The sequence below is a fragment of the Ictalurus furcatus genome, chromosome 11, assembly GCF_023375685.1.
Source record: "Ictalurus furcatus strain D&B chromosome 11, Billie_1.0, whole genome shotgun sequence".
Lineage (NCBI taxonomy): Eukaryota > Metazoa > Chordata > Actinopteri > Siluriformes > Ictaluridae > Ictalurus > Ictalurus furcatus.
In genome coordinates this window covers 4172492-4195337 of record NC_071265.1, presented here as the reverse complement: position 1 = coordinate 4195337, position 22846 = coordinate 4172492, and the positions used below count along the sequence as shown (strand labels likewise).

Below are 22846 nucleotides of genomic sequence, written 5' to 3'. Positions count from 1 at the left end.
CAGAAGGCCTTGCCCATTTAATAATCACACTTAGAGGATGTTTTTCTGAGACGGAAATAATTTAAACTTTGTTAACAACACAACTAGCATGATTAAAAAGGTGAATATGCTGAATGGTCTCATGTATTACTCGTTGTCATAGTAACATTGACACTAAGCATCACTTAACTTTGGATTTGCTTTCATATACCAGGCAGATAAACACAGGTTTTATACAGAGAGTCCAGGTTAGGATCTATATAAACAGGTCAGTAGGATTAGAGGAAATATTTGCAAGCAAATATGGATATTTAGATCACTAAACAGATACAGAAAGTGTCACTGTGTTACACTCCTAGTGTTCACACACAGACAGCAGGGACGTTGTTGTGCAGTGTCACGTATCGTGATGCAACGGAGATAAGGTAGGATGCAATCGCAGGTTAAACAACAGTTTTATTTAAAGAGAGACAGGCAGACAAATCCAAAACGTGATCAAAAACGTAACCCAAAAACATGCAAGAGGTCCGGCGAGGTCATGCAAGAGACCTCTGGTTAGACTCTGGGGGTGATGAGGAGCTGAGCAGAATCACCTGCTGGAGAAGAAGCTGGAGTAGGCTCAGATGATGATGAGGATGATGAAGGTTGTGTTGGTCTCGAGGCTGAAACTGGAACACGTGGCTCTAAAGTAATGAAAAGTTTAGTTAGATAATGAAAGACATTAAGTGAGTGAATCTAGTAAATGACTGATAGCAGCACAGATGCAACACAATACAGTGTACATTCTCTATGTGTGGAACTTCAGAAATACTGACTGAGACAACATCTCTCCATGTCTCTACAAACTCACCAGTAACTGTCAGGTTGATCTGTGTGAAATAAACCTTGTATCCATGATCAGATGTCCAGGCTGCTTCAGCTCCACACCAGTATTCACCAGAGTCCTGCTCAGTTACATTTCTAATACTCACAGTCAACATTTGTGTTTCTCCGTCATCATACAGGGAGAATTCCCCCTCATTTACATATTTTCTACTTTCTTCAACAGATTCTTTATAAGAACAAGCAGAATCTTGCAGCCTCGTCTTGCAGAGAAACTTGGGGTCGCTCCTGAGGGATTGTGGGTATTTACAGCTGATATTCAAATCTCCTCCTACATGGACAGTCTTACTGATGGACTTCTCATAGGACAGATCTGCAAATCACAACCAATCAGATCAGTTTATGTGTACGTGTGTCCTAGCTCTGATTAACAACACTTAGACAGTCATACAGTAAATTTACATATAAATGTCACGAATCGTGACAGAGCAGAGATAGGACGGATGCAAGTGCAGTATGAACAGCTGTTTATTTAAAAGAGAGACAGGCAGACAAATCCAAAACGTGATCCAAAACGTAATCCACAAACATGCAAGAGGTCAGGCGATTGGCAAACAGGCATACGCGGGGCAAGGCAGGAATCTAGGTCGTGGTCACGGAAAACAGGGTCGATAAACAAAACGAGAAACGAACTATGACGGGGGACTGGAAGCGGATAATCCAGCGCGAACTAACTCTAAACATGGACCGTGACTATGCCTACGATAAGCACTAAACCAACTCTATGGTATTAATCTTGCGCATTGTGTGCTGGGAGGCGCGCGGTATATATGCGGACATGATCAGCGTCTAAACCGCTAGCAGCTGAGAGCAATACAGACCCACGTGAAATCCCAGCCAATGACAGAACAGGGAGGAGACATGACAGAAACATAAACAAAACACACGTGTCCAGATGTCATTACGGTCAACAACGGAAAAGCAGGTGCTCAAGGGGGAATCGCTGCTTCAAGGGGGAATCGTGACAATAAATCTGATGTTTCTTCTGATAAAACACATAATTAAAGATCCTCACCTTCTCTTACATTCAGCTTCACTACAGTGTAGATCTGTATTTCATCAGACACAACAACAGCACACGCGTATGTTCCAGTGTCCTCCGTAATCAGCTCTCTGATAAACACACTGAAGAATCCTGCACTTCTGTTGTCCTGAATTGAGAATCTGCCATCATGTGACCATTCACTGTGTAGTTTTGTTGTTATTGGATTAAAACACCACTGATGTGTTCCCATCTTACAGAAAGATTTGGGTTTGTCTTTATATTCATCCTCATATCTGCACTTGATGTAGATTCCTCCCCCTCCATATGCACTCACTTCTCTAGAGACCGAGCCCCCTGTTAAAAGCAAGTTCAATCCTGCTCAATTAATTAAAACTGGAAGCAGCTACTAAAAATGATACTTGAGTTAAAATGATACTTGAGTTCTAGCTTTAAAGAAAAGTATTCACAATTAAATGATTTGTCTTTTACCGACATGATGTCTCACTCGCAACTTCATGTCTTTAAACACAACTCACTTTCTATAAACTGAGTTAGAGTTAAGGGAAACATTCGAGTTTGTACTATTCTTATGTCTTCATTTCTATGAAAATCTTTCTACTTTTATTATTCGTACACAGCATTTAGTGGAACGTTAGCTCGCTTACTATCAAATAAAATCGTGATATATGAATCTTTAGACAAGTTTTTTACTTGAAAGGTCTGAATAAATATCTCCTACTCACCTTCCTTCACCTTCAGTTCCACAGGTGTGGAAATGTCTATCACCCTGAGTAAATCAACTCCACAGTAGTACGTCCCAGTGTCCTCTACAGTGAGCTCTCTGATCATCACACTGAACTCTGCTGATTTGGTGTCATCAAACAGTGAGAATCTTCCTGAATTTATCCACTCGTTTTTAGCTCCTGTCTTTATTTGGTCAGAACAGTATGTCCATGAACGCTTACAGAAATATTTTTGGTTTTCTCTGTATTTTGTATCATACTTGCACTTGATAAGGACTCCTCCTCCTGAATATCCTGTTACTTCCTTGGAGGCTCCTCCATCTAACAAAACACCAAACATCCATCTGAGCAAAACCTTCCTTCATGTAACACTGCTGCTGATAGTGAGGATTATTCTGAAGTGCATTTCTTTACCTGAGATCAGACAGAGGGTGAAGATGAGGAGGATCTTCATCCTGAGTTCACACTCCCAGATCTCCACACCAACTCCACTTCAGAAAGATATTAAAGCTCCTGTTGTGTTACACACTGTTACTGTCTCTGTCCTGCTCTGTGAATGTGCTGTGTGTCTTCTTCTATGTCTTAACCAGAAAGTCACAGCACACCCATTTCCCCTTCTAGAAGTGTGATAAATAGCTCTACAGGAAGTGTGTGTGTGACATATGTGTGAACTATGTGCCTGTGGTCAGTTACAGTGTATAAACTATCATATGAAGGTGTGAGAGTGTTTAATATTAAAATTCTGCATCTGAGCATCTTTCTCCATGGGAGTTATTTCTCCTCTCAGTGCTCCAGTATTAACTTTACTGAGGATATTTATTACTCCATGTCAGTGTCTATTGCTCTACTGCCAGAAGGCCTCTACTGCCCTCTACAGCACGAGGTGTGTAACAGAGGGAGAAAGATACAGTTTAAACTGAACACTACAGAATTCACCATGGAGGATTAAAAATGTAAATAATGACAGAGCAGGACTTTGTCTGAATTGTAGAAGTTTCTGGTGCTGCTTTGGGAAAACACCTCCACATATTCTGCAGTTCTGAGATCAGCTTCCTGCACAACAACATCCCTTCTGTCTGTGTGTGAACACTAGGGGTGTAACACAGGGACACTTTCTGTATCTGTATCTGTTTAGTGATCTAAATATCCATATCTGCTTGCAAATATTTCCTCTAATCCTACTGACCTGTTTATATAGAACCTAACCTGGACTTTGTATCAAACCTGTGTTTATCTGCCTGGTATGAAAGCAAATCCAAAGTTAAGTGATGATTAGTGTCAATGTTACTATGACAACGAGTAATACATGAGACCATTCAGCATGTTCACCTTATTAATCATGCTACTTGTGTTGTTAACGAGGTTTAAATTATTTCCGTCTCATAAAAACATCATCTAAGTGTGATTATTAAATGGACAAGGCCTTCTAATGTGCTTCTACTTGCAAGAAAACATGATGAAGTGCCCTCTAGGCCACCTTTTAAGTGGATTATTAGAAATGATTACTCATCTAGTTTATTCAGGTAGAAATTTCATTGGGATTGTTCTCAATCTGTGCACTTTATTCCTTTATTTCTAGGCGATAACCTGGCTTTCAAGAGCTTGAGCTGAGTGTGCAAAAGCTAAATGCTACATTACTAACATCATCCAGCCATTATACAGCTCACATTATGGAGCTCATTGCTCCAACAAGCAGAACAATTCTGGAGCCGGATACAATAATAAAGTCCAGCTATCCATCCATTTTCTATACCGCTTTTCCTACAGGGTCGAGGGGAACCTGGAGCCTATCCCAGGGAGCATGGGGCACAAGGCGGGGTACACCCTGGACAGGGTGCTAATCCATCACAGTTAATCACATACACATTCACACACCCATTCATTCACAACGGACACTCTGGACATGCCAATCAACCTATCCTGCACGTCTGTGGACTGGGAGAGGAAACTGGAGTACCCGGAAGAAACCCTCGCAGCATGGGGAGAACCCTGGAGGTGTGACGTGAACATGCTAACCACTAGCTAGTTAAATTTGGTAACTCTAGCTGAACTACGTGACAGGTAAGTCCTGGGGGCGGAGCTTTGTGAACACAGGCGTAATTGGGGAGAAGGTCCTCGATGTATTGGCCTTCGGCTGTGACTGGATGTAACCGATCAGCGAGAGTTTCCGCTTGCAGTCGGGGGAGGAGTTTAAAACAGAGCCGTTAAGTTGGACACTTTCTGCTTCCCGTAGTGATGCTCGTGTGGTGTTTGCTTTCTTTATCGCAGAGGAAGTGGATTAGATGTAATATTTCTCAGATAAACAAGCATCTGAATTTTACATGTAGCAACCAGAAACACTTGTCACTGAATAGGTTAAGTTAATACAGTGCCTGTATGTACAAGAAGAAATTTAATCATAAACCTGTATTATTTAAAAACCAATAAAGTGGGGTCTATATTTTTTATCAGTTTTATTTTGATAAACATGACACAATACAACATTAAGATCACATGGAAAGGGTTTTCAATGTTATAAAAATACAGATTTGTGAGTCTTAGCGGAACTGAAGGTGTCAGAATAAACATGAAAAGCGCGTCATCGTTGTGGTCAGTGAGTCTGGCCAATCCTGAAATAGCTGTGTCGTCATCGGAGCTCATGCATGAAGTCGACTGCTCTCGTATCGCTATCGCGGTACTTTGATGCCAAACGTCACAGTGACGTGGAGGTCTGCGCAGCGCTGCATGATGTTGAACACGACTGAATACAGCCCCTGACTACAGCCTGCAGAATGGGGCGCGGCTAAACATGTGTCGCTCCGCCCATAACCGCTCTCATTGGTTAGTGGCGATGTAATGACGTCGACGCCTCAGCACGTTCTCATTGGACTCTATGCACAGTCACTTCCCGCTTTCAGTCTCAGTGGCTAGCGCAACTTTCAGTGCTGCACCGGAAGTGATTTTGCTTTCTGTTTCAATGGCCGCTGTCAGCGTGGCTTTTTACACTCACTGCTTGTAAGATCTTCCACGGATTATTGTGAACGATGACAATCGCATTATGATGTTAGCATCTGTCTTTCCCTCTAGTGAGAAGGAGAATGGCTTTAAACTGTATGTTTCGAGTTATATCCACAACTTTGAGGGTCTCAAGCTAACAAGCTAGCTAGCTTCATTTGTGACAGTTCATTCTCTTATACGTTTAATTTTCTCTCTAGTTAACCTTATTTAAATATTCTGCCTTTATAGTTTATTGTTATATCTATTATTTTAAAATAAACCATCTTTACATGTAGTGTCTTGCTTTAATCTAATGTTTACTACATGAATAAAAATGTTTTCTAATACCAGCCTGCTCTGATTTACTGTGCTGAGTTGCTTTGCTCAACCCTGAACATGTTCATACTCGCTTCAAACAGAAAAAGATACACTGAAAATGGGAAATGATGGAAACTAATCACAGAATTAAACCCTGAGGATGTGTTAAGCGGATATGTCCATTCTAGATTCAGTAGGGGTCAATCACAATGTTATAGGACCCACTCATAATGGTGGTCATACTCTTGACCTTCTACTAACTTACAGATTAAATATAGAAAATATCGTCATATTTTCTCAGTCTGAAGCGATTCTATTCTATTCAATTTTATTTGTATAGCGCTTTTTACAATAGACATTGTCTCAAAGCAGCTTTACAGAAATATCAACATGGTATACAGATATTAAAGGTGTGAATTTATCCCAACTGAGCAAGCCACTGAGTGGCGACGGTGGCAAGGAAAAACTCCCTAAGATGTTTTAAGAGGAAGAAACCTTGAGAGGAACCCGACTCAGAAGGGAACCCATCCTCATCTGGGTAACAACAGTGTGAAAAAGTTCATTATGGATTTATATGAAGTCTGTATGGCCTTAGGAGCAACCGTAGTCCCAGCAGTCTGGAATTAGAGAAGATCTCAGATCATTCTCTCATCTCGGTTAAATTGTGTGTTGATCATGATATATGCAGCTTGCCCGTACATTCACGCTGGTGGACTCTCCTCTTCAGTTTACCACACAGGTTTTCTATGGGGTTCAGGTCAGGGGACTGGGATGGTCATGGCAGGACCTTGATTTTGTGGTCAGTAAACCATTTTTGTGTTGATTTAGATGTATGTTTTGGATCATTGACCTGCTGGAAGATCCAACCACGGCCCATTTGAAGCTTTCTGGCAGAGGCAGTCAGGTTTTCGTTTAATATCGGTTGATATTTGATGGAGTCCATGATGCCATGTATCCTAACAAAATATCCAGGTCCTCTGGCAGAAAAACAGCCCCAAAACATTAAAGATCCACCACCATATTTAACCGTGGGCATGAGGTACTTTTCCATATGGCTACCTCTCTGTGAGCCAAAACCACCTCTGGTATTTATTACAAAAAAGCTCTATTTTGGTTTCATCTGACCATAGAACCCGATCCCATTTGAAGTTCCAGTAGTGGCTGGCAATCTGAAGACGCTCGAGTTTGTTTTTTGGATGAGAGTAGAGGCTTTTTTCTTGAAACCCTTCCAAACAACTTGTGGTGATGTAGGTGACTTCAGATTGTAGTTTTGGAGACTTTCTGATCCCAAGATGCATCTAACTTCTGCAATTCTCCAGCTGTGATCCTTGGAGATTTTTTGTCCACTCGAACCGTCCTCTTCACAGTGTGTTGAGACGATATAGACACGCGTCCAATTCCAGGTTGATTCATAACATTTCCAGTTGACTGGAACTTCTTAATTATTGCTCTGATGGTGGAAATGGGCGTTTTCAACACTTGTGCTATTTTCTTATAGCCACTTCCCATTTTGTGAAGCTCAAAAACATTTTACTGCACATTGTATGTGCATTGCTATTGTATATATATGACCAAGGGAATTTGGCCTATGTGTTACCTCATATTTATACCCCTGGAATAAACAGGAAGCGATGGTTGAACAATTTCTTGTTCCTAGTCACCCAGGTGTACTAAACAAAAGTAAAATATCAATGGGAATACACTTCAAATATATATTTTCTCATATGAATTCATAGGGGTGACAATAATTGTTGCACACCTATGTTTAACAAAGATATTATTTTGGATAAACCTGTGTTGTGTTTGCAATTGTTTGATATCCATGAGGGCAGAGAATTTGTGTGAATTCTTTTAACAAAATATCAAAAGGTTAAAAAATAAAGACAATTTTTCACAGCCTTCTTTGCTCATGTTTATCAACGGTGCCAATATTAGTGGAGGGCAGTGTGTATAGGTGTGTGTTTGTGTCTTTATTAAGTTAATTCATAAGTTCGCTATCTTAAGCCTCGACACTCTGGCTGAGAATAAATAAAACCTTTATTTAAATGTTAAAAATCTGTTTGTGTTATTCTAAAGCAAATATACAAATAAATAAAAATAAAAAAACAACAGCCAGAGATGAATAACTTTTTTTTGTTTTTTATTTGTATATACAAATTTCTACTTGGAATTGGGGGCGATCTGAAAGAGTAAAAAAAAGCTTTCAAATGGTGAATCCTACAGAAGCCCTAATGTTCTGTAACTCATAAATGTAATAATTTCCGCTGTAGAAATGGACTTTATCTCCACATTAAGAGAGAGGTGTGTCTCCTTCTCAGGTGTCGAATACTAACATGGAGATCGTCAATCCTGCATGGATGATGTATTTTTGTAGGCCAACCCCGGAAGGTAGCATCACCCTGGTTCCCTCGACAAAAATCCAATAGGATTTTCCCATTGGTTTTTAGATTATTGCAGAAAATAAGCTCTGTGACCAACAAAACTTTATGGTTCTTACAAGTTTTGTTCATCAAGATAATCTTTATAAATTAACACAAACTTTATGAATTTTGCAGCCTAAATACAATCGCCAGAAGTTAAAAGCTAATATTAGGCTATAAACGAGCTACACCACGGTCGCGTGACTTCAACATCAGCACCGCTACGCTTCCGACAACTCTTTCAATCTTTATTTAAAAAAACACTACCATTGGAAAATATTATAAACTGATAAATCTACAAGTTGGAAAGTCTGAGTGTGGAATATTTGTGCAAGAGCGTGAGTATAAACACAACGAGGCTGTAGTAGATGAGTTTTCCTGTTCGGCGTGATGACGTTTAATTTCCTCGATAATCTCTGTACTCTCATTTAGCCACTCGTCAGCAGCCACCTTTTTCAAAATCATGAGTGGAGTACTACTGATATCTTTTATGTCATAGAATAAAACGTGAAAAAATCTTGAGATTGTGTTAACCACAGACCTTATTTCAGACATTTAACCAAAAACCCATTCAAAAAACCCACTGACTTCGAGACGATGGCTGTCTAATACATAGAATAATTAAGTCGAGATCACGAGAAAGCATTAAAGAAAAATTAACAATGCATGGCCGCTTAGGGCTTCCGTAGAATCCACTCCCGCAATCCTCACAGACTTAATCTTGAAAAAATAATGACCACTTATCAGTCTTTTTTTTGCCTAATAATAACCAACATATTTTGATGATGATGAAGAAGAAAACAAAGCGGTAGAGTTCCAGTGCCACATGGTTGCAGCACTAATGATGAGAAACTAGCCACATGAATTAACATGACTGACTGTATCATAGTCACACGAGACCTCTTCCTTCTTAAAGAGAATCTGTGGAACTGCATCATTAGAGCTGGTGGCCCTGGAGTGAAAACTCACTGCTGCCTAAGTCAGACCTTCATCAGATTTCTCAGCCGAGAGACGTGTGGGTAACTGAGCTGTGGAGTAGATGTCCTGATCAGAGGGGATTGAGGGTCGTTGAATAGTAGAATAAACAGTAGAATCACAGAGAATTGTGGATAACTCTATGTTTGAATAAACAGTTTCAGGATCAGCGAGGATTGTGGGTAGTTGAGCAGTAGAGTAAACTGAAAAAGATCCAGTGTCTGAGGCAGAAAGTTGTCTGGTGTCTTCAATCTCCTCATAGAAACAGATATCAGGAGGAACCTGAGAGCAAAGAGAAACAAAAACAAAGAATATAAATGTTTTCAACAACAAATGTTGTTGTTGTAAAAGACAATATGTTTTGTACTGAGCACACACTGATGAAGACAATTACCCCTTGGTGATTTCCTGAGGTTTGGACAGAACTCCTGCCAGTAGAAAATGTACCTCCTGATAACGGAAGTCAAGTAATCAGTAAATGTTATAAACACTGTTATTTTTAGATTTAGATTTAATTTAGTTTTGGAATCAGTCATGAATTCATTTCCAGTAAATGCTTTACATTAGTCCATTACACATCCACCTACCAGCATGTTTTTGTGAGGTGAGATATGCAAAACTAGCTAGTCTTACGACTAGCAAGAGCAACCTCTAAATCATCAGTCCTCATCCTACTTGACCTCTCTGCTGCTTTCGACACTGTGAACCATCAGATCCTCCTGTCAAGGCCTTGATGCTCACCTACAAGATCTTGTCTGGAACAGCACCCTCCTACCTCAACTCTCTCCTGAAGGCTTACGTTCCCTCACGCAATCTGCGAGCGATTAGTGACCGACTCAAGGTCCCTTTCCAGAACCTTCAAACTAACTGTTCCTCAGTGGTGGAATGAACTTCCAACCTCAAACCAGACCACAGAATCTCTCACCATCTTCAAAAAACAGCTAAAGACCCACCTCTTCCGTGAACACCTAACCAACTCATAACAAAAAAAAATTAAAAAAAAAAATTTGCACTTACACCTCTACTCTGTGCACTTTGCTTCTTCTAGAACTCAACTAATGGATCTTGTATGGTAACACTACTTGTATTGTTCTCTGCTCGATATATCGCTTTGCTTGTATTTCCTCATTTGTAAGTCGCTTTGGATAAAAGCATCTGCTAAATGAATAAATGTAAATGTAAATGTAAAACAGGAACCCAAGCTCAGTACTGAATTCTGGACACTGGAGCTGTGAGACAGCAACACTACCTGCTGTACCACCGATCATCAACCCGTCACACCAAATTAAACCTGTTACACACTGATAATGTGTTGTGTTTGTGTTTGGGTACCTTGATTCTTGTGTGTTTTTTGTAGAATCACAAAGAGGAATGAGATTGCAATCAGAAGCAGCAGCAGAATTACAGACACAGTGATCACAATGGAAACTGGAAATCCTGGAAGAGAAACAAACATACAGTCACTTTAACCTACATGCTGATCATTCATAAGGGATCAGATTCATCAAAGTCATGTAGTTAGACTCTGGGGGTGATGAGGATCTGAGCAGAATCACCTGCTGGAGGAGAAGCTGGAGCAGACTCAGATGAAGAAGAAGATGATGGTGATGATGAAGGTTGTGTTGGTTTCGAGGTTGAAACTGGGACAAATGGGTCTAAAGCAGTGAAAACTTTAGTTAGATTAGTCTAATTAGTCTAGTCAGGATAGTTAATGCAGTGTCTCCATGTCTCTACAAACTCACCAGTAACTGTCAGGTCGATCTGTGTGAAATAAACCTTGTATCCATGATCAGATGTCCAGGCTGCTTCAGCTCCACACCAGTATTCACCAGAGTCCTGCTCAGTTACATTTCTAATACTCACAGTCAACATTTGTGTTTCTCTGTCATCATACAGGGAGAATTTCCCCTCATTTACATATTTTCTACTTTCTTTAACAGATTCTTTATAAGAACAAGCAGAATCTAGCAGACTCGTCTTGCAGAGAAACTTGGGGTCACTCCTGAGGGATTGTGGGTATTTACAGCTGATATTCAAATCTCCTCCTACATGGACAGTCTTACTGATGGACTTCTCATAGGACAGATCTGCAAATCACAACCAATCAGATCAGTTTATATGTGTATATGTGTCCTAGCTCTGAGTAACAACACATAGACAGTTATACAGTAAATTTACATATAAATCTGATGTTTCTTCTGATAAACACACTGAAGAATCCTGCACTTCTGTTGTCCTGAATTGAGAATCTGCCATCATGTGACCATTCACTGTGTAGTTTTGTTGTTATTCGATTAAAACTCCACTGATGTGATCCCATCTTACAGAAAGATTTGGGTTTGTCTTTATATTCATCCTCATATCTGCACTTGATGTTGATTCCTCCCCCTGCGTATGCACTCACTTCTCTAGAGACCGAGCCCCCTGTTAAAAGCAAGTTCAATCCTGCTCAATTAATTAAAACTGGAAGCAGCTACTAAAAATGATACTTGAGTTAAAATGATACTTGAAAAAAAAAAATCTTCACAGTTAAGAAGTCCTCACAACGTCATATCTTTAAACACAACTCACTTTCTATAAATTGAGTCAGAGTTAAGGGAAAGGTTCGAGTTTGTACTTTTCTTATGTCTTCATTTTTATGAAATGTAGTGAAATTGCTATGAGGTGGAGGAAGATGGATGAAAGCGTGAGCCGATTATTAATAATCCAAATCTACAAACGAAACCATGGTCAAAAACCAATGACAGATTATGTATAGGTCTGACTGGAATCTGAGTCCAAGAGGTCTCATGTGCTTTTATCAAGATTGATGATTAACTACTGACCCTTACAAAAAAAACTCTGAATTCTACAACATTTAAATTTTTCTGCGGTATGTTTGCTGGTATCCTGCAGGAATGATGAAATCCTGCAGGACACATTGACAAACTCTGCAGGATATTCCTATAGGGTTTAGTGTGGAGCCTTCAGTACAACAGAAACATGCAGGAATTTCCAGCAATGAGCTCCTTACTACGGAGCCCCCCTAGTGTCAGGTAAGAAAAAAAATACAGCCATGTGTAATTCGTACCCTCGGTTTTGTAAACCGTACCCTCAGTTTTGCAATCCGTATCCTCAGTTTTGTAAACCGCGCACAGTGCATTAAAGTTGGGTTTATATGGGACATTCGCTGTACATTCGAGCTTCTCTCTTCTATTTCTCAAGAAATAAACACACAAAAAGGACATAATGTGTATTGTCTTAATAATGTGTATTGAGTGGACATAGAACCAATACAACTGAATATATTTTTAAATTTTCTTCCTTAGTGTTTAGCACATTCGCCTCACACCTCCAGGGTCAGGGGTTCGACTGTGGCCCTGTGTGTGCGGAGTTTGCATGTTCTCCCCGTGCTACGGGGGTTTCCTCCGGGTACTCCGTTTTCCTCCCCAAGTCCAAAGACATGCATGGTAGGCTGGTTGGCATGTCTAAAGTGTCCGTAGTGTATGTGTGAGTGTTTATGTGATTGTGCCCTGCGATGGATTGGCACCCTGTCCAGGGTGTACCCTGCTGTAACCTTGTGCCCGATGCTTCCTGGGATAGGCTCCAGGTTCCCCGTGACCCTGAAAAGGATAAATGGTATAGAAGATGGATGGATGGATTTTCTCCCGTGAAATCCAGGGAAACGCAGGTCATCAGTGCCTTATAGTAATGGAGTCAGTAAGGGACCGTCTAAAAAGTATAAGATTTTTATATGGCACAATAAATTTATATGTGTAATAAAAAGGTATATCATTAATAATATATATGCTATAAAAAAGTCTTTATCCATACTGTATCCTAACACTGCAATAAGTTAGATATCCTGTTAAGTAGACGACTATAAACTTAGTAGAATCTTATACAGTTGCACATGCACTTTTTAGACGGTCCCTTACTGACCATTACTATAAGGCGCTGATGACCTGCGTTTCCCAAAACCCGCTTCCGCGGGCTTTAACGGGAGAAAATTTAAAAATATATTCAGTTGTATTGGTTCTATGTCCACTCAATACACATTATTAAGACAATACACATTATGTCCTTTTTGTGTGGTTTTTTTTTTTTGAGAAATAGAAGAGAGAAGCTCGAATGTACAGCGAATATCCCATATAAACCCAACTTTAACGCGGTGCACGGTTTACACCACTGAGGGTACGGATTAAAAAATTGAGGGCACGGATTACAAATCTGAGGGTACGGTTTAAAAAATTGAGGGCAGAATTCGAATTCGGTGTTCGATGGAGTAGGACGCGAACTTGGAGTCTCCTGCTGATTTCGATTAAAATTGTAATTAATTAGCGCTTTTTGGTCATATAATATATTTTGATTTATTCTACTTCGTTTCCTTATTTGCACTTTTAACTTTGTGGCACGTTAAGATGTCTGGAAAGAACACGAAAACCCGTGGTAGCATTCAGACACGACTGAGACCTAGTGTGCGCTCCATGAGCGAGTCCCCTTCTCCCCTGAATCCGCGTCCCCGAGCAGTGACCCTGACTTCGCCGCACTCAGGCTTGAGTTGCTGGCTTCACTGAGGAAGGACATTGCCGATATTTTTAAAAAGGAGTTTCAGGCGATGTTCAGGGATGCGCTGTCTACTATCCAGCTTGACCTGCAGGCCGTGAAAACACAGCAGGCTGGTGATAAAGTCGCTACCGAGGCTACCATATCAACACTGAAAGGTACTGTTGGGGAAATGCAGCACGCGATCTCCGGTTGCACCGATGACATAGTTCATATGAAGACTACTATCGAGTCCCTCACTGCGACCGTGACTCAATTAGAGAATAAACGTGAGGATTTGGAGTTGAGGTCATGGCGCAATAACGTTAGGATAGTCGGAGTTCCAGAGGGCGCCGACACCTGTACAACTGCTGCTGTAGCGGCCTTGTTAAAGGAGGCGTTTGGTCTGGAGAAGGAGCCGGTTTTGGACCGGTCCCACTGGACCCTTCAGACGAAGCCCAAGCCTGGTGAACGACCACGAGCTATTGTGTGCAGATTCCACTATCACAGTGACTGTGTTGATATTTTACGCCGTGCGAGAGAGCTCCAGCAGATTAAAACGAGGGATTTGACCATCTCCGTTTTCCCTGACTACACAGCCAAGACAGACCGGGCCCGGGCAGCGTTTAACGAGGTTCGGCGTCAACTTCGTCGTATTGAGGGAGCTCGCTATGGAATACTTCACCCAGCTCGGCTTCACATTACATATAACGGTGTTCAGAAGGACTTTATTTCAGCGGAGGAAGCAGGAGACTACGTTAAACTCTTGATATCGGGGTGAACTGCATCACCTATATAATGGAGTTTTTTTCACTTTTGTTTTGTTTTTTTGTGTTTTTTTCTTCTTCTCAATGAAATATTTGGGAAAGGGAAGGGAGGAGAGAAGAAAAAAGGTAAATGAATCACATGAAAATGAATCACATGTAAATGAATCACATGAATATGAATCACATGAAAATGAATCACATGTAAATGAATCACATGAATATGAATCGCATGAAAATGAATCACATGAAAATGAATCACATGTAAATGAATCATATGAAAATGAATAAATAAATTAAATTAAAAAATTGAGTGCACGGATTACAAATCTGAGGGCACGGATTACAAAACTGAGGGCACGGATTACAAATCTGAGGGTACGGATTACAAAACTGAGGGCACGGATTACAAATCTGAGGGTACGGATTACAAAACTGAGGGCACGGATTACAAATCTGAGGGTACGATTTAAAAAACTGATGGCACAGATTACAATTCTGAGGGCAGGGATTACAAAAGTGAGGGCACGGTTCACACATGGCTGTATATTTTTTTCTTACCTGACACTAGGGGGGCTCCATACCTTACTATCAAACACGGCTAATTTTATTATTTACACGCAGCCGTTAGGGTAACGTTAGATCGCTTACTATCAAAAACGATTAATTTTATTATTTACACACAGCGGTTAGCGTAACGTTAGCTCACTTACTATCAAACACGGCTAATTTTATTATTTACACAGCGGTTATCTGAGTGCTGTGACTAACATTACTGAAACACTGATTGATTCCAACACTACCAGCGTTAACATTGCTGCTTGCAGTGAAAGTAAGTTAGCTAAGGCTAGCTAGCTAGTCATGAGTAACCGACTCCGCCCACAGACAGGAGACAGAAATCCAACCACATTTCCTCAATGTTCATTTAAATTCATGTCTTTTTATCATGAGATCTGTTTTTTCTCCATTAAACTGTAACTGTAATGTATGAAGATCAGGTAAGACTTATATGCAGTCGTTATTGTGTAGAAATTAATAATTGTGATATTCATACGAAGTGATTTGGATTTCAGAAGCTAATTTAAATATAAAAAGTTAAAATGCACAAAAATGTGATTGGTTTCTCGGCCATGCAAAAGTAATGGACGCTCAAATAATGATATTTGACATTTTTAGTTAATTTTTTTACTTGAAAGGTCTGAATAAATATCTCCTACTCACCTTTCTTCACTGCCAGTTCCACCGGTGTGTAAAAGTCTATTCCCAACATATAAACTGCACACTGGTACGTCCCATTGTCCTCTACAGTGAGCTCTCTGATCATCACACTGAACTCTGCTGATTTGGTGTCATCAAACAGTGAGAATCTTCCTGAATTTATCCACTCGTTTTTAGCTCCTGTCTTTATTTGGTCAGAACAGGATGTCCATGAACCCTTACAAAAATATTTTTGGTTTTCTCTGTATTCTGTATAATACTTGCACTTGATAAGGACTCCTCCTCCTGAATATCCTGTTATGTTCTTGGAGGCTCCTCCATCTAACAAAACACCAAACATCCATCTGAGCAAAACCTTCCTTCCTGTAACACTGCTGCTGATAGTGAGGATTATTCTGAAGTGCATTTCTTTACCTGAGATCAGACAGAGGGTGAAGATGAGGAGGATCTTCATCCTGAGTTCACACTCCCAGATCTCCACACCAAGTCCACTTCAGAAAGATATTAACGCTCCTGTCGTGTTACACACTGTTACTGTCTCTGTCCCGCTCAGTGAATGTGCTGTGTGTCTTCATCTGTCTCTTAAGCAGGAGGTCATAGCACACCCACTTCCCCTTCTAGAAGTGTGATAAATAGCTCTACAGGAAGTGTATGTGTGAAATATGTGTGAACTACGTGCCTGTGGTCAGTTACCGTGTATAAACTATCATATGAAGGTGTGAGAGTGTTTAATATTAACATTCTGCATCTGAGCATCTTTCTCCATGGGAGTTATTTCTCCTCTCAGTGCTCCAGTATTAACTTTACTGAGGATATTTATTACTCCATGTCAGTGTGTACTGCTCTACTGCCAGAAGGCCTCTACTGCCCTCCACAGCACAAGGTGTGTAACAGAGGGAGAAAGATACAGTTTAAACTGAACACTACAGTATTCACCATGGAGGATTAAAAATGTAAATAATGAGAGAGCAGGACTTTGTCTGAATTGTAGAAGTTTCTGGTGCTGCTTTGGGAAAACACCTCCACATATTCATATATTCTGCTGTTCTGAGATCAGTTTCCTGCACAACAACGTCCCTGCTGTCCGTGTGTGAACACTAGGGGTGTAACACAGTGACACTTTCTGTATCTGTATCTGTTTAGTGATCTAAATATCCATATCTACTTGCAAATATTTCCTCTAATCCTACTGACCTGTTTATATAGAACCTAACCTGGACTTTGTATCAAACCTGTGTTTATCTGCCTGGTATATGAAAGCTAATCCAAAGTTAAGTGATGCTTAGTGTCAATGTTACTATGGTAACGAGTAACATATGAGACCATTCAGCATGTTCACCTTTTTAATCATGCTACTTGTGTTGTTAACGAGGTTTAAATTATTTCCGTCTCATAAAAACATCGTCTAAGTGTGATTATTAAATGGACAAGGCCTTCTAATGTGCTTCTACTTGCAAGAAAACATGATGAAGTGCCCTCTAGGCCGCCTTTTAAGTGGATTATTAAAAATGATTAGTCATCTAGTTTATTCAGATAGAAATTTCATTGGGATTGTTCTCAATCTGTGCACTTTATTCCTTTATTCCTAGGCTATATCTTGGCTTTCAAGAGCTTGAGCTGAGTGTGCAAAAGCTAAATGCTACATTACTAACATCATCCAGAGCTCTGTCGCTCACTGCTCCAACAAGCAGAACAATTCTGTAGCAGACACAATAATAAAGTCCAGCTATCCATTCATTTTCCATACCGCTTTTCCTACAGGGTCGAGGGGAACCTGGAGCCTATCCCAGGCAGCATGGGGCACAAGGCGGGGTACACCCTGGACAGGGTGCTAATCCATCACAGTTAATCACATACACATTCACACACCCATTCATTCACTACAGACACTTTGGACATGCCAATCAGCCTACCCTGCATGTCTTTGGACTGGGAGAGGGAACTGGAGTACCTGGAGGAAACACCTGCAGCATGGGGAGAACCCTGGAGGTGTGAGGCAAAGTGCTAACCACTAGCTAGTTGAACTCTGTAACTCTAGCTGAACTGTTCTGTACAGGTCAGGTAAGTCCTGGGGGCGGAGCTTTGTGAACACATGGGTAATTGGGGAGAAGGTCCTCGGTGTGTTGGACTTCAGCTGTGACTGGATGTAACCGATCGGCGAGAGTTTCCGCACAACACAACTGAACACAGCTCCTGGCTACAGCCTGCAGAATGGGGCGGGGCTAAACATGTGTCGCTCCGACCATAACCGCTCTCATTGGTTAGTGGCGATGTAATGACGTCGACTCCTCAGAATGTTCTCATTGGACTCTATGCACAGTCACTTCCGCTTTCAGTCTCAGTGGCTAGCGCAACTTTCATTGCTGCACCGGAAGTGATTTTTGCTTTCCGTTTCAATGGGCGCTGTCAGCGTGGCTTTTTACACTCACTGCTTGTAAGATCTTCCACGGATTATTGTGAACGATGACAATCGCATTATGATGTTAGCATCTGTCTTTCCCTTATTTATTATATATTATAATAATATATTAACCTTATTTAAATATTCTGTTTATAGTTTATTGTTATATCTATTATTTTAAAATAAACCATATTTACATGTAGTGTCTTGCTTTAATCTAATGTTTACTACATGAATAAAAATGTTTTCTAATACCAGCCTGCTCTTATTTACTGTGCTGAGTTGCTTTGCTCAACCCTGAACATGTTCATACTCGCTTTTCAAACAGAAAAAAATACACTGAAAATGGGAAATGATGGAAACTAATCACAGAATTAAACTCTGAGGATGTGTTAAGTGGATGTGTCCATTCTAGATTCAGTAGGGGTCAATCACAATGTTATAGGACCCACTCATAATGGTGGTCATACTCTTGACCTTCTACTAACTTACATATTAAATATAGAAAATATCGTCATATTTCCTCAGTCTGAAGTGATCTCGGATCATTCTCTCATCTCGGTTAAATTGTGTATTGATCATAATATATGCACCTTGCCCGTACATTCATGCTGGTGGACTCTCCTCTTCAGTTCACCCCACAGGTTTTCTATGGGGTTCAAGTCAGGGGACTGGGATGGCCATGGCAGGACTATATATATATGACTAAGGGAATTTGGCCTATGTGTTACCACATATTTATACTAGGGATGCACCGAAATGAAAGTTCTTGGCTGAAGCCGAAACCGAGTATAATGAAAAACTTTCCCGAAGGCCGAATACCAAACACGTTTTTTCGTGTTTTTTCGATTTATTTTGCCATTTTTGTTCACCATTGCATAAATGAAATAGTCAAAATGTGCTTTTTACTATTTTGTCTTGCTTTTCAAAGAAAAAATCAATTACAAAAACTACAATTTCAGAATATTTATTTAACACTGAACATTTTTTTCCATTCCAGCAGGCATAGGCTACCAACAAGGCACAATATAACTTTAAATAAATAAATTAGTAAATAAAAATATTTTGATGTGGTCATCTTTGAGCCCCCCTTGAATAGCCTATGTTAGGCCTATAACTGACTGCTGAAAGAATGGAACACTCTGTAGCCTACAACAAAAAAGTGCATTAAAAAGTGCATTGAAAAGAGTGCAGAAAATGGTTCTATCCGCTTCTATATGGCTGATTATATTGGGGATATATACCGCTCACGTCCCTGTACACCTCGCGGAGTATTATAGTGGATATAGTATAGTTAAATACGTTGTTAATGTTATGTACATTGATAGATTTAGTTAGTTTAAACTATAGATTAGTTCATTTAGTCCTCGCTGGTTTCTCCGCTCCCAGTCCATAGTACTAGTTCATGTTTCTTGTTTTGTGTTGTGACCCTGTTTTCTGTGACCTCACTCTGGTTGCTAGGCTACTTGGTCGCGTCATCAAACACGTCATTGTTCAGTCAAATTTATTCGGCCGAACACCGAAAGGGCTTTTTTTGCCATTTAGGCCACCAAACATTCGGTGCATCCCTAATTTATACCCTTGTGAAACAGGAGGTCATGGTTGAACAATTTCTTGTTCCTAGTCGCCCAGGTGTACTAAAAAAAAGGTAAAATATCAGTGGGAATATACTTCGAATATATTTTTCTCATATGAATTCATAGGGATGCCAATAATAGTTGCACACCTATACTTAATAAAGATTTTTTTTTTGAGAAACCTGTGTTGTGTTTGCAGTTGTTTGATATCCATGAGAGCAGAGTGTGAATTTTTTGAACAAAATATCAAAAGTTTTAAAAGTAAAGAAAGCCTTTCACAGCCTTCTTTGCTCATATTTACCAAGGGTGCCAATATTAGTGGAGGGCAGTGTATGAGAAAAATGTTATGATGATAGATACATTCTTACCATTTATCCTTTCTTTATTAAGTTAATTCATAATTTCTCTATCTTAAGACTTGACACTCTTGCTGAGAATAAATCATCTTTTATATAAATGTTAAAAATCTGTTGCGTTATTCTAAAGCAAATATATAATAAATAAATAAATAAACAGCCAGAGATTAACAACCATAAGAATGTGTACATCAACAAAATTCGTTGACATTGAGACTTATAGTTCTTAATGCCCATGTGACATGATGTGACATATAAGGCTAAGTGAAAATCAGCCAAGTAAAGCAGTAAGAGGATTCTTCTTTGAAAATGTACTTATGAATGGAACATTAAAAAAAAAAAAAAAAAAAAAAAAAAAAAAAAAAAAAATTGACAATGTATTAAGTGTGTTGTAGCTTATTAATAAACAATAATATCAAACACAACTTAATATCACATGTGAGTCGTAAGCATTGTTACCAACTGCATTTCCTGTGATAGACCCGAGGCGTCGACCTCATTACATTGCCACTAACCAATGAGACCAGTTATGGGCGGAGTGACGCATGTAGCCCCGTCAAAAGTGCAGCCCCGCTCCATTCTATTTGGAATTGGGGGCGGGCTGAAGGTGTAAAAAAAAAAAAATTCAAATGTTGAATCCTACGGAAGCCCTAAGCGGTCATGCATTGTTAATTTTTTTCTTAGTTGTTTTCTCGTGATCAGGACATAACCAAAGTTGTACGTAATATAGTCCAGAGAAAATCTCCTGCCTTGTGAGTGGGACTGGTGTTGCATGCATGTTGGCATCTTTGGCCTCATAAATGTAATAATTGCCCGTTGTAGAGATGGACTTTATCTCCACATTAAGAGAGAGGTGTGTCTCCTTCTCAAGTATCGGACACTAATGTGGAGGTCCTCAATCCTGCATGGATGATGTATTTTTGTAAGCCAACACCAGAAGGTAGCATCAGCCTGGTTCCCTCTGCAAAAATCCAATAGGATTTTCCCATTGGTTTTTAGATTATTGCAGAAAATAAACTCTGTGACCAACTAAAGTTTATGATTCTCACACGTTTTGTTTATCAAGAAAATCTTCACAAAATAACACAACTTTTATGAATTTTGCAGCCTAAATACAATCGCCAGTAGAAAAACGCTAATGTTAGGCTATAAACGAACTACACCACAGTCGCATGACTTCAGCGTCAGCACCGCTACGCTTCCGACAACTCTTTCAATCTTTATTTAAAAAACACTACCATTGGAAAATATTATAACTGATAAATCTACAAGTTGGAAAGTCTGAGTGTGGAATATTTGTGCAAGAGCGTGAGTATAAACACAACGAGGCTGTAGTAGATGAGTTTTCCTGTTCGCCGTGATGACGTTTAATTTCCTCGATAATCTCTGTACTCTCATTTAGCCACTCGTTAGCAGCCACCTTTTTCAAAATCATGAGTGGAGTACTACTGATATCTTTTATGTCATAGAATAAAACGTGAAAAAATCTTGAGATTGTGTTAACCACAGACCTTATTTTAGACATTTAACCAAAAACCCATTCAAAAAACCCACTGACTTCGGGACGATGGATGTCTAATACATAGAATAATTAAGTCCAGATCACGAGAAAGCATTAAAGAAAAATTAACAATGCATGGCCACTTAGGGCTTCCGTAGAATCCACTCCCGCAATCCTCACAGACTTAATCTTAAAAAAAATAATGACCACTTTTGTCTTTTTTTTGCCTAATAATAACCAACATATGATGATGATGATGAAGAAGAAGAAGAATCTAAACAAAGCGGTAGAGTTCCAGTGCCACAGGGTTGCAGCACTAATGATGAGAAACTAGCCTCATGAATTAACATGACTGACTGTATCATAGTCACACGAGTCCTCTTCCTTCTTAAAGAGAATCTGTGGAACTGCATCATTAGAGCTGGTGGCCCTGGAGTGAAAACTCACTGCTGCCTAAGTCAGACCTTCATCAGATTTCTCAGCCGAGAGACGTGTGGGTAACTGAGCTGTGGAGTAGATGTCCTGATCAGAGGGGATTGAGGGTCGTTGAATAGTAGAATAAACAGTAGAATCACAGAGGATTGTGGATAACTCTATGTTTGAATAAACAGTTTCAGGATCAGTGAGGATTGTGGGTAGTTGAGCAGTAGAGTAAACTGAAGAAGATCCAGCGTCTGAGGCAGGAAGTCGTCTGGTGTCTATAATCTCCTCATAGAAACAGATATCAGGAGGAACCTGAGAGCAAAGAGAAACAAAAACAAAGAATATAAATGTTTTCAACAACAAATGTTGTTGTTGTAAAAGACAATATATTTTGTACTGAGCACACACTGATGAAGACAATTACCCCTTGGTAAACCTCTCCTGAGGTTTGGACAGAACTCCTGCCAGTAGAAAATGTACCTCCTGATAACAGAAGTCAAGTAATCAGTAAATGTTATAAACACTGTTATTTTTAGATTTAGATTTAATTTAGTTTTGGAATCAGTCATGAATTCATTTCCAGTAAATGCTTTACATTAGTCCATTACACATCCACCTACCAGCATGTTTTTGTGAGGTGAGATATGCAAAACTAGCTAGTCTTACGACTAGCAAGAGCAACCTCTAAATCATCTGTCCTCATCCTACTTGACCTCTCTGCTGCTTTCGACACTGTGAACCATCAGATCCTCCTGTCAAGGCCTTGATGCTCACCTACAAGATCTTGTCTGGAACAGCACCCTC

General features: G+C 39.9%; 3 protein-coding genes across 5 annotated transcripts; 1 reads left to right on the top strand and 2 right to left on the bottom strand.

Moving 5' to 3' along the window:
• Positions 1 to 417: 417 nt before the first annotated feature.
• Positions 418 to 3043, bottom strand: LOC128615136 (polymeric immunoglobulin receptor-like). Its single transcript, XM_053636994.1, has 5 exons — positions 3004 to 3043; positions 2590 to 2709; positions 1877 to 2200; positions 830 to 1174; positions 418 to 662 (listed from the first exon to the last, which is right to left on the bottom strand). Exons 1-5 carry the CDS (start codon positions 3041 to 3043, stop codon positions 535 to 537), a joined length of 957 nt encoding a protein of 318 aa, XP_053492969.1. The 3' UTR covers positions 418 to 534.
• A 5401-nt stretch (positions 3044 to 8444) lies between these two features.
• LOC128614978 (uncharacterized) lies at positions 8445 to 11398 on the bottom strand. Its single transcript, XM_053636746.1, has 5 exons — positions 11021 to 11398; positions 10835 to 10933; positions 10611 to 10715; positions 9673 to 9728; positions 8445 to 9560 (listed from the first exon to the last, which is right to left on the bottom strand). Exons 1-5 carry the CDS (start codon positions 11148 to 11150, stop codon positions 9279 to 9281), a joined length of 672 nt encoding a protein of 223 aa, XP_053492721.1. The 5' UTR covers positions 11151 to 11398; the 3' UTR covers positions 8445 to 9278.
• A 1975-nt stretch (positions 11399 to 13373) lies between these two features.
• Positions 13374 to 18324, top strand: LOC128614977 (uncharacterized). Of its 3 annotated transcripts, none has more exons than XR_008387121.1 (2): positions 13374 to 14695; positions 17546 to 18324. XR_008387121.1 is itself a non-coding variant. In XM_053636745.1 (2 exons), exon 2 carries the CDS (start codon positions 13876 to 13878, stop codon positions 14581 to 14583), a length of 708 nt encoding a protein of 235 aa, XP_053492720.1. In that variant the 5' UTR covers positions 13374 to 13586; positions 13679 to 13875; the 3' UTR covers positions 14584 to 14879. The 3 variants fall into 3 exon arrangements, 1 of the variants encoding a protein (XP_053492720.1); XR_008387122.1 differs by lacking the exon at positions 17546 to 18324 and adding an exon at positions 15804 to 15920; XM_053636745.1 differs by lacking the exon at positions 17546 to 18324 and having other exon boundaries at positions 13374 to 13586; positions 13679 to 14879.
• Positions 18325 to 22846: the final 4522 nt, after the last annotated feature.